Here is a 12,357-nt window from a genome sequence, read left to right on the forward strand (position 1 = left end):
TGAATAAAAGTTTACATAAGATTTCTAAATTTAATGTTATGAATGAAGAAAATGAATGAATTATCTCAAAAGCAAGGAGTGATTCACTCCTCTTTACCTGTAATAACATGTTACTCACTTTTTTTAACACAGGTTAATCACTTTTTGTTTTTCAAAAGTTATCTAATGAATTACTTTATTTTAAATAAAATAAATGAAACTTGAGAATTATGTTTTAGTGTCCTTCTTAATATTGTTGTCTATATTTGTTTTTTCAAATTATATTTTAACATGCACTAAAAATATTCTATCATAAAACAATAATTTTATATTTTTTTCCATATTTTTATTTTTTATCTTTAGTATGTGTCAATATGTTTAACCACAAGAAAAATGCAAGTCAATACAATGAGTGTTTAACAAGTTGAACTGACATGTAACTTGCTATTTCAGGTCAAGAGAAGTGGGTGTCTGACTTTCTACAATTATCTCAAAAGTAATTAATTAGACCACTTATCTTTACATGTAATAGTAGATTACTCACTTTTTTTTTAATACGTAATAACATGTTAATCATTTTTTTTCCTTCAGAAGTTGTCCAAATAAACCATTTTATTTTAAATGAAACTAATAAAACTTGAACATTATGTTTTAGTGTCCTTTTTAATATTGTTGTCTATGTTTGTTTTCTGAAATTATATTTTAACATGCACTAAAATATTCTACCATAAACAATAATTTTTTATTTATTTTTATTTATTTTTTACCTTTAGTCTGTGTCAATACGTTTAATCACAGAAAAAATGTAAGTCAGTATAACAAGTTTTTAACAAGTTGAACTGACCTCTAATCTGTTATTACAGATAAAGAGGAGTGGTTCACGGTGTCTCACTTTTAAGATAGTTGACTGTAGTCACACCCAATAAATATTAAAACTATTCCAAAATTTGTTAACTTAAAAAAAAATCCAAGTTTTGTGAGTTTTTTTTATACCCGATTAGAATGGGAAAAAAACACTATTCACTTAATCTCTATTGTTATCCACATTTTAAGTTTTAGTCTCTATATAAGGAAATAATTTTTTTATATCGACTAAAACTTAATGAAAATAATTATACTTTTTTATAAACAGCCTACAATTGTTGATTTGACTAATCTCCATTCATATTAAGTTGCCCATCAAAGAATAAAATACTCCTAAATATTATGAATTCTTTCCAAGAAAGAATTGATTTCTCGAATTTAATTAAGGAATGAGAGTGTCAAATCATTTGCACCAATTAAACATTTGAGACAATAACTATATTTGATCAAGTAATTTGAGCACCTTTATGTGTTACTTGTTTGTTATCTTTCTCCATTAGGATATTCTTGATTCTTCTGTCCAGTTTCGATACTGCCAAAGAGTTAGAAGGTAAACAAATTTTTTAATTTACGAGAAAACACTTGATTGTGTATAGTATTTAAAGATTGGTCGAGGTGATATACTAAATAATTTCTCCATTAATAGTCCCAGTATAATTTGTTTTAAAAAAAAAGGTTGAAAACCAACTTTGACTCTAACGTTAAAAAAAACTGACTCTCAATGGGCCTATTACTAAGAGTACCAAACCCAGTACCGAGGCCCAAATGACAGGAGAAAGAAAGAAAAAAGTGGACATTGGCGTAGTAATTTATTATTCCGCTATTTGAAGACCTTTGGCAGCAACCTTGTTGTCTTGTCTCTTTGCAACTGCATCCGTTGTTTACAATGAAGGCTACTCTGAAGGGAAAGTACGACGTCGACAAAAACGGCGCTGCCTTTGCCAACATCGCCGTCAACGCCGGCGACGTCAAGTTCCGAGCCTCCGTAACGGAAGCCACTTTCATTAACGGCCCCAGCCTCACCGGCTTGGCCCTCGCCGTCGAGAAACCCGGTTCCTTCATCGTCGACTACAACGTTCCCAAAAAGGTTCGCTACTTTCCCAAATCCTAGTTACTTATAAGATTAAAAAAAATCAAATAAAAAATTATTTCTGAAACTGTTTGAGGTTGTTTTTTTTTTTAGGACTTTCGGTTTCAGTTTATGAACACGGTTAGGGTTGGGGAGAGGCCGTTGAACTTGACCTACGCGCACAGCAGGGGCGACAACAGGACTGTCTTGGATGGAACCTTTGTGTATGATTCTGCGAACAAGGTTTCTGCCAATTACGCGCTCGACTCAGGGAACTGCAAGCTTAAGTACACCTATGTGCACAAGGGGTTGACCACGTTTGAGCCCGCCTATGACGTGGCCAAGAACACGTGGGACTTCGCCGTCTCGCGGAGGGTCTACGGCGGCGACGACACGTTGAGGGCCTCCTACCAGACATCCAGCAGGGTTCTGGGAGTTGAGTGGTCGCGGAATCCCAAACACACTGCTGGCTTCAAGGTGAATGAGTTTACTAATGAATGTCAATATTTTGATGCTAGTTGTGGCTGATTGACTTGCGTTTTCTTTTGTGAGGATTTTGATGTTTAAGTTTAACCTGTATGGTGGTAGGGTTTATACATTTGTGTGATAATTTTGATGTTTAAGTTTAGCTTGTTTGGTAGAGTTTATAGAATTGCGGTGGAGATCCTATATTGACTAGTGATATAGTCAGAATAGTCTATTTAAGCAGGATGCGTTCATCTCATGAGGTAACTTTGGGAGTTGAGTTAGGTCCAATTCCTAATTCTAATATGTTATCAGAGTCTACCTTAATGGTTGTTTGTAAGCCAATCAGGCCACCCATAATCAGACTGTTATTAGATCACCTACAAATGTCTAGTTAGGTGTGTTGGTGATCTCAAATTAACTAGTGGTGTGGATGAAATAATGTGTATAAGTAGGGGCAACTCCCTCACTTCATGAGCTAGCTTTTGAGATTAAGTTAGTCCTAAATCCAAAATCTAAGATTGTTATTATTTTTTTCTTCATGTTTTTGTGTTTTGCTTGAGTTGATTTTGGATGACACATTTTGCTTGTTAGTGTGTTGTGTATATTTAATCTCTTCCCACAAACGCTTGAAATTTTGGACATTGGTGGAACCAATCTTCCTATATGCTTAGAGTTAGAAAATTGGTTGCTTTATATTTTGCTAGAGGGTTCATTCATAGTTGATTTTTAATAGTAGAAACTTCAAGCATTCATTTACCAAGGGAAGGGTTCTGAGTTGACTGATGAGTCAGCATATGAATAAAGACTGTTAGAGTGAGAATGTAGTCATTCATCGTGGGAAGGAGTTTTGTTTGAAAATATGAAGCTAGTAGGTTTTGTGAAGTTGGTTATGTGGGAGGAGGTGCAAATTGCTTCCTGAAGATGGGACAAGGGGGGTTTGGAAAATGATTTCACCTTTCTTGGGTGCTAAGAATCTAAGGAAAGGATGTATTGGATTATTTATGTAAGGCTCATATCATATATCTAGAATCCTAAATGGATAAGAATTTGTTAAAGGGTTGCAATGGGTACTGATATCTATTTTCATTCTCATTTGATCTTATGACAAAGTTACTAATGCTTCATTGGTAGTCTTGATTTTTCCCTTGCATCATTATTCCTTACAATCGTTAACCTTAATCAGTTACATATGTGGGGCATACAACGAGTTACTTGTCAGTGCTGTGGTCTTTCTCTCTGTATCTTCAAAATATATTTTACAGACTTGGATAAATGTTAGAAGTTAGAACTTGTTCATTTTGACTTGTAGTTGTAGATGCCTTGTCTGTTTTTCTATTAGTAACTTAATCCATGGAGGTTTCACTTTTGAGGATTCTGCTATAATTTTTTTCTGCATGAAATTTGGTTGACTCCCCCTCCCCATTATATTAAGTTGTTCCTGATTATCATCTTTTTGTTTCTCAGAAATTGTCTAACTTTAAGGTTTATCTTCCAGATTGTAGCATCTGTTAACTTGGCCGAGGAATTTAAAGCTCCCAAACTTGTTGCTGAGACCACATGGAATTTTGAGATGTAGATTGGTTCCAATATATTGTTCAATTGCTTGATAGGTTTACTGTCAAGTTTTGAAGGCTTTTTGGTCACCATTGGGCATATTTTTGCCTTTGAATATTATATTCTTGGAAGTGTTTTGATCATGTTATGAGCAACTCTGGCATTAATTGTCCACCAACAACTTCCCGTTTGATTTTAAACTATTTCATATTCACATTACAAAAACCTGTAATTGCTTGCCTATAAAATGTGCTCAATTATTCTCACAAAGGTTATTCTATATAGCTTTTCTGTTTGATCTTTTTCCATGCATGCACTCGAGAATGGTTTGAATTTTGAAGGATATCTTGTTCTATTTGGAGCTGTATTGTTTCATTGTAAGTTTGAAGTGTACAACTTATTTGGATCACTTTGTTTTGCATTTTCAACTTGTATGTTAGCATTTGAAAAAGGCTTCTCTAGAACAAAATAAATAAGTTTAATAGCATGTTGAGTTATAGTTATGCACCCAAAACTGCAGAGTGAGTTGTATCACTAATAACATGTTTGGCAGTTTTATTGCCTATAACAGATTTAAATGTGCTGTAATTATATACAAGGGTAGCTGGTATATCAAATTTACTCCATGGATAGCAATAGAAATCGATTGTCATAGTAGGTAAATTAATTACAATCTTAGGTAGTGTTCGGTTGTGTGAAAGGTAGTTAAGAAATGAGTGAAAATTTTCAAAATTTGGTATCGGGCATATACTTTTATATTTTATTTTAATTCAAAATTTTCATCTCAATTATATTTCTTTCTATTTCATTCTACTCAACTGAATGTACCTTAGGTAGACTTTTTTGATTTAGGTCTCTTGTAAGGACTTTGACACTCTCAATTGAAGTTTGCGTCTAGAGGTGAGAGATTTTTGGTGTTGGTGCTATCATGTATATATAAGGGAGCTTCTAGTCTGTCCTTTATTAAATCACTGCGTGGTTGAGTATTTGATAAGAAGATAAGAACATTCTCCGAGAGCTGTGGAGAGAACCTTTATGTTGAGAGTATTGTCTTTATCATCTTCATGAAGGGGGTTTGGAACATTAGCTCTATACGGATCTTAGCCTAAGCCAAGATCCGGAGCAACAACACTATTGCATCAGTAGTCAAATCTATACAACTTTGATTTATCAAGCTGAAAAAGGCGAAAAATAGACCAAAACCACAAATATTAGCCACTGTGTATAAGAGAGAATTTCTAAGTGAGGAATGCGGAGTTTCAATGGAATGAAGGATTTTTATATTACAGCCTCCTCTATTTATATATTTGGGTAACTCAATAAATTAAATATTTGAAAAATTACAAAAATCCATATGTACCTCTAAATGGCAACAGAATAATTTCGAGAATTTTATTGTATATAACTCATCATGGTAGGTTTCACACACTCCTCCCAAGACTTTTTCAAATTCAGCTTCAGCTTCCATGTATGAGCTTAAAATGCAACAATTATCACGAACCATATTACGGTGCTTAACACAAAACCATGCAAATATGCATGGTGAGACACATGTACAGCTGGGCTAGTTACTTTTATCACCAATGTCAAGTGTCAATTACAAATGCATGTCGGAGAAAAGAAAAGAAAGAAAGAAAAAGTAAAAGACGTGATATAATGAAAGGAAAAAAAAAAAAAAAAAAGAGAGAGAGAGATAAGGGGCAAAATAATGGAAGAGAAAAAGATGGAAAAAGAAAAAGGGTGCGTGAATATAACTTAGCTAGATTTATTCCGCTTTTGTAGTTCTTTCTCTCTACTCTTGGCTTATGCATCCGTTTCCGTTCCATTGTTTAGCATGAAGGCTACTTTGAAAGGCAGCTACGACATCGGAAAAAACGCCGGTGCTGCTGCCACTCTCGCCGTCAACACCAGCGACGTTAAGCTCAAGGTTTCCATAACGGAAGCCACTTTCAAAAACAGTCCCAGGCTAAACGGTTAACTCTCGTTGTCCAGAAACCCGACTCCTTCATCATGGACTACATAAGTCTCGAAAAGGTATGTTTTAAGTTTTTTTAATTTTCACACATTTTATCATCCTAATTTTTACTTTTATTTTCATCGACTCCTTTTTCTCTGCATGCGCATTTTACAATTATGTTTTGTAATTTTTATGCATTTTATTATTTAACTTTTTTTATTTTACTACTATATTTATAACAAAAGGGCTTCGTTTTTTAAGGATATATATGTTAACATTTCGTTTCACATTTAACAAATCAGTAAAATATGAAAAATTAGGAAGCATGATAAAATGCCATAAATAAAAAAACTTGGGTGATGAAATAATGATAATTGACTAATAAAATATACAATTAAATTAATAAGTTATCAACATGACTTGACAGATTATTTTATATCTACAGTAAGAATTCAATCTTTAAATTTGTGTACATGAGAACTTTTATTGAGAAATATGAATTCTTTAAAACCAGTCTCAATACATCTAGGAATACCTGGAGGTTAATACTATGGAGAAATTACTATCAATTAATTTCTAGAAATACTTCAGCTCTTACAAAAGATAAGTAAGAGATTTTTATAAAAAGTATATACATAAATTGATTTTACTTTAAAAGAACAACTTAAATTATTTTATCATATAGTTACTAATAGAAAAATTTATCTAAACAAATTAAACATTGTTATGAAACAGTTTCAATTTGTTGCTAGTGTATTTGGATTAGATTAATGGTAGAAAATAATCAATTATTTTTCATGGTGAACGTAAAATAAGAAAAGTTATTTCTACTATTTTACGGTGTCACCATAATTTTATGAGATAAAATTATTTCTTATGCCTTATCCAAATATACATGCGTGTAGGACTTGCGGTTTAAGTTTATGAACACGGTTGCGATGGGAACCTTTAAAATATGATTTTTATGATTTTTAAAATTAAGTATAATACGACCGTTTTGGAGGGAACCTTTGAGTTGGATGGATTTGGTTTCTTTAGGGTTCTGCTGTGCCATTAAAATATGATTTTTATGATTTTTAAAATTAAATATCATCATATTACCATTAAATATTAATAATTATTATGTATTATTATTTTAATGAAACAACACACGACACAATAAATAAGCCAATCCGGAGTTGGACCCTGCAAACAAGGTTTCAGTTAATTATTACGCGTTTGACTCAAAAATCTGCAAGTTGAAGTACATGCACTTATGTTCACGAGGAGCTGACAACGTTTGAACCTACCTATGACATGGCTGAGAACACGCGGGACTTTGTAACAATTTTGCATGTGGTTTATTTATGTTGGTTCAGAGTGGTGTGTATTTTGAGAAAAAAAAGTTTATGCACCAAAGTGTAAAATATTTAATATAATCATTAAATTACAACTTAATTATTATATAGGATAAGTTTATTAGTTTTTAAAATAATTTTTTAAAGTAACTAAAATAATAATTTATAATTGAACAACAATGTAAAATTATATTTTTTTACATACGTATGAAACACATGTTGTATCTCTTTTGTTTCTCAAACAAATTCTCAAATTGTCTAACTTTTTAACTTTATATTCCATATTGCAACATCCGTTGAATTGGTTGACAAATTGAAAGCTCCCACACTTAGTGCTGCGACTACATGGAACTTTGAGACGTAGCTTTACATCCAATTTGGTGATTTAACAGCTCGATAGGTTAATTTACTGTGTTAAGTTTTTATATCATTGGGCATATTTTGCCTTTGAATATATATATATATATATATATATATATATATATATATATATATATATATATATATATATAATGACTTTAGTTTACAGAACAATTTAAAAGTACTTTATACCCTTTTTTTCTTACTTCAGAAAAGTTAAAATAAACGCATTATCATGTTTGTAATTTTTGCATTGATTGATATTGAAAAGATAAGTGCTAATAGCACAATTTTTTTAACTAATTCTTAAAATTTTCAAAAAGAGAGGAAAAAAAAAAAAGAGACGTGTAACAGAATTAACGTTTAAACATAATTTTCTTCAATCTATTTTACTAAATTCGTAATTTTTGTCACTTTATTCTAATATTTGGTTTTTATACTTTGAAAAATCTACAATTTTAATCAAATCCTTAATCTTATTTATGTTTTATTTCTTTTATTTTAATCTAATTAAATCTTAAATCTAACATATTTATTTAAGATACCGTCAAGAAATGATTTAATTAATTAAAATGTAATAAGTAAAAAATAAATTTAAGCAAAATTTAGGATCATATTAAAATTGTTAGTTTTTTTAAATCATGAGATCAAAGTTTTGTATTTTGAAATAGGAGAATCAAATTATAGATTTGACAAAATAGGTGGACTTTAAAAGCCTAAAATGAATAATCTAACAAAGAAAGATAATGAATTGCAAAAAACTGTTGTAAAGTTGCAAGTATGGCAATATCATAATAGTGAAACTATGTCACAATGGATGATACCTAGATTTTAAAGTTAAGTTTATGTATACAAAAATTATTTACCAAAAAAAAGTTTAAAATATGACAACTGCTTCTTTTTTGCGGCTCTTATTGATGAAGTGGACATTGGACAATGACAAGTATAACATTGGACTAACAGTTCATGAATAGACTAACTTGCCTATTTTCAAGTGGCTATCCTGTTATGGCTTTACTAGTCAATGTTGGTCTATGCAAAAACTTAAAGTTGGTTTAAAGTGGGTGTCAATTTATCTCCATTGGACGCCAACTTGACTATTCTTCCTTGCGCACTTTTGGACTTCATTTTTGTTTTGGTGCTTCTTTTATGTCCTTGTAGTTGAGAAATCACTCTTATCCAAATGTTGTCATGTTTTCCTACTCATGTTTTCCTATATTGATAAACCCAAATAACTAAGTAAAGTCATGCAATTTTCATTAAACGTCTCAAGAATATGAATCACATGAAATTCCTATTTCTTGTTGTTGAGTTGTTTTCTCATTAATATCCTATGGGTTAATGCAAATATAATTTGAAATAGCCCTATGAATCTACATGAGCTATAGATTTATAATTTTTGTCACATATGAGATTCAATTCTCAGCCGTTAATGTCATATCAAGAGCATTAAATAATTGTTGTCCATCAAGATTAAGGATCACAAGTTGTACCCAGATTCTATCTATGAGTACATGCAAAAATATCTGTAAATAGGTAAAATAAATGTTTGCTTATGGGAGGCGGGTTAGTTTCCACTGTCTTCCCCACACCTATTTTATTAGTATATAACACAACTACTTATCTAAGATATAGTATATAAAATTTAGTATATAAAACTTCAACACATATGTATACAAAATTTAATATAAGCTATATCAAAGTATAAATGCACCCATATGTATACAAAATTTAGTATATAAAAAACTTCAGGTTATTTTTTTGGATGTTTTTTAAATTATGTTTTGATGATTTAAGAATAATTTTAGTGTGTTGTATAATTTGTGAGCTGTATTTTGACCCTTATTGCAGGCACTCATGCGCATTTTTTTTTTGCCATTTTTGTCCCCTAGATTCGATCCTAACCATTATGTGTAATATTTCAGGCTATATATTCCTCTGCACACCCAGTGACTAATGAATGAAAAAGTGGTCCTTCATTCAACAATTGTTCTAGTTTTTGTGGCTTTCTTTCTTATTTTTTATTTCCTTTGATTCTTGTACAAGTGTATACCCATACGTCTCCCGTCACCAACACTTTACTTCGATAAATTAATTAAAAAAACTACAAATTATTACTGTTCTAGAGCCTTCTGTAACTTCTATTCTGGTCTTGGCCAATTGAATGTCTGTGTGATATGTTTTTCTGATATCCCTTGCAAGCTGATTTGAGGATGACACTCGGAGAAGTCGCATCAATCCTTGATGAACAATATGACAATCAATGTCTAAGTGTTTGGTTCCATGGAAGACAGCTTTAGTTGTGTCACAATATAACACTGATCAAGAACAAGAGACATGAAGGTCTTTGAGGAGATATGTAATCCACTGCAACTTGCAACTTACACATGGTTGAGGTTAGTATAGTGTACAAGTAGTAGTAACCGGAGGGTGAGTGAACTTGAGTTGTCTCAAGAAATAAATGAACACTTAACTGTTGTGTTGCAAAAGCATCAGTGGGTGTTGGTGAAATAGACTAGACGACCACCAAACAACATTTTGAAAACTATCTACAAGTGTAGAAACTGGTTTTGATCCCAACAAACCATATTCAAATATAGCATCACAAAGATATCCCTCCACATCAACCACTTTCATACCAAGAAAATTCCAGAACACCAAGGGTCTTTAATTCGAAAATGAGAAAGAAGAATTTGTTTGATGTTAATCATCTATAACATAATTTTTTTCAGTCAGAACAATGTCAACAACATAAAAAATGATTGCAGTAAAATTGGACTATTCTTTCTTGATTATAAGACTATGATCAACATGTGCTTGACAGTATCCACATGATACAAGAAGAAGTGATAGTTTCTTATACGATGTTCGATTAGCTTGCTTCAATCCATACAAGGATTTAAGCAGTTTGCAACATTGAGACTATGATCCATTGACTCCATGGGGAAGAGCCATAAAACTTCTTCCATGAGGTCCCCATGGAGAAAAGAATTACTAACATCTAACTGTTTAAGTTGCCATCGATTAATGGAAGCCAAAGCCAAAACAATTCTAATTGTTGCAATTTTGAACACCGGAGAAAATGTTTCGAAGCATTCTACCCCTCAATCTGAACGAATCCCTTGGCGACAAACGCGTGCCTAGTAGGCTTCTACACTACCATGCATCGAGGTGATGCTTGATTGTAAACCCATTTGCAGCCAATTGGTCGAGCACTTGGAGTAGTTTCAATAATCTCCCAGGTTTGATTCATAGCCAGGGCCTCTATCTCAATCTTCATTGCTTCTCACCAACATTTATATTGGAGAAGAGCTTCATGGTAACTTTTCGGTTCAATCTCAGATGTCAACAACATGAGGTATTGATGATGGGATGGTGAAATACAAGAGTAGGTGAGAACTAAGTGAAGCGGATATAAACACTTTGAGGATGATTGGATGGTGAACTGGAGATTGCTTCGACATCAGATGTGTGATTGAAACATGAGTGCTCTTGCTACATTGAGAATATTTTGATACTTCCTCTCAACTCTCCCATTTTGTTAGGGGTAGCAATGCAACTTGTTTGATGCAAAATTCGCTTTGAAGCAAAAAAAGAAAATCTTTTAAGAAAAATTCAGGCTGAAACGAATAATTTTGACACTAATTTCAAATTGATTTTCAATCAAATGGACAAAATTTTGTACATGTGATTGGACTTCTCCTTTTGATTTTAGTAACACGATCCAAGTAGAACCACTATAATTGTCAAGGATAGTTAGAAAATATTGTTGTGACAGTGTATTGAGACTTTGGACAAGGGTCCCCATATGTCCATATGTACTAGTTCAAAAATCCTAGAAGCTCTACTGAGAATATGGTAGCTTTCGTTGATTAGCCAAATGACAAACATCACATGTTTCATTGATAAACTTTGGAACATAGGGGAATTGTTGATGCAAAACATTTAAACAATTTTCATACAAATGCCCTAATCTAAAATGCCAAATGTTGGAATTGGTGACTGGAGTTGTGGTGATGTTGTTCATGTAAGATGGTCTAGTTGGAGTAACTGTGTTATGTCTGCTGATGGTGAGGTGATAAAGACCCTCTACAATTTAGGCAAGCCAATATCTTCAAGGAGCTCATTCCCTGAATATTGCAAACATTGAAAAAGTTATTGAGTATGGAAGAGTGAAAATTAATTTTGAAATGGATATGAGGTTAAAATTAAACTCAGGCACATAGAGAACATCATGGATAACAAATGTGATGTAATCAAGGACCATTAGGAAGACCAATGTGTATAGGTTTTATTTTAAAATAGACTTAAAAGTAATCCAAGGAAGATGCAATATGATCTGTGGCCCCGAATCTATTATCCATGGGGCAGTGCTTGATAATTGTGTGGAATAAGCGGAGACATTTAAAACATGATTGTTACCAATACTTGGGCCTGAAGGCCCATTACGTGGGACATGGGAAAGATTGACATGACTTGGCTGAGAGTTGCCATCTGAGCTTGGCCCGTTAAAGTTACCAGTTTGTTGGAGAAGAGCAATAAAACGTTGATATTATGCTGGTGCGACATTCAAACTTAGTCCAAATGAATCTTCCTCATTTCCATTGTTTTTTGTTGCTTCATGGACTGCATTTGCAGTGATGTTGTTGGCAGCAGCTCCACTGGATGCATGATTATGGTATCCTGGCCTTTCGGGATAGCGAGGATGCCTAGGAGGTTGTCCGTGCTTGCTGTAACAAACGCCCACAGTGTGACTTGTGTGTCCACTC

The 12,357-nt window shown here is 32.7% G+C and overlaps 1 protein-coding gene across 1 annotated transcript; it reads left to right on the plus strand.

The window, feature by feature from the left end:
- Positions 1 to 1,655: 1,655 nt before the first annotated feature.
- On the plus strand, positions 1,656 to 4,200 carry LOC100802815 (outer envelope pore protein 24, chloroplastic). Its single transcript, XM_003544370.5, has 3 exons — positions 1,656 to 1,930; positions 2,027 to 2,389; positions 3,876 to 4,200. The coding sequence occupies exons 1-3, from the start codon at positions 1,730 to 1,732 to the stop codon at positions 3,954 to 3,956; spliced, it is 645 nt and encodes a 214-aa protein (XP_003544418.1). The 5' UTR covers positions 1,656 to 1,729; the 3' UTR covers positions 3,957 to 4,200.
- The last annotated feature ends 8,157 nt before the right edge of the window (positions 4,201 to 12,357 follow it).

The sequence above is a fragment of the Glycine max genome, chromosome 14, assembly GCF_000004515.6.
Source record: "Glycine max cultivar Williams 82 chromosome 14, Glycine_max_v4.0, whole genome shotgun sequence".
NCBI classification, from domain to species: domain Eukaryota; kingdom Viridiplantae; phylum Streptophyta; class Magnoliopsida; order Fabales; family Fabaceae; genus Glycine; species Glycine max.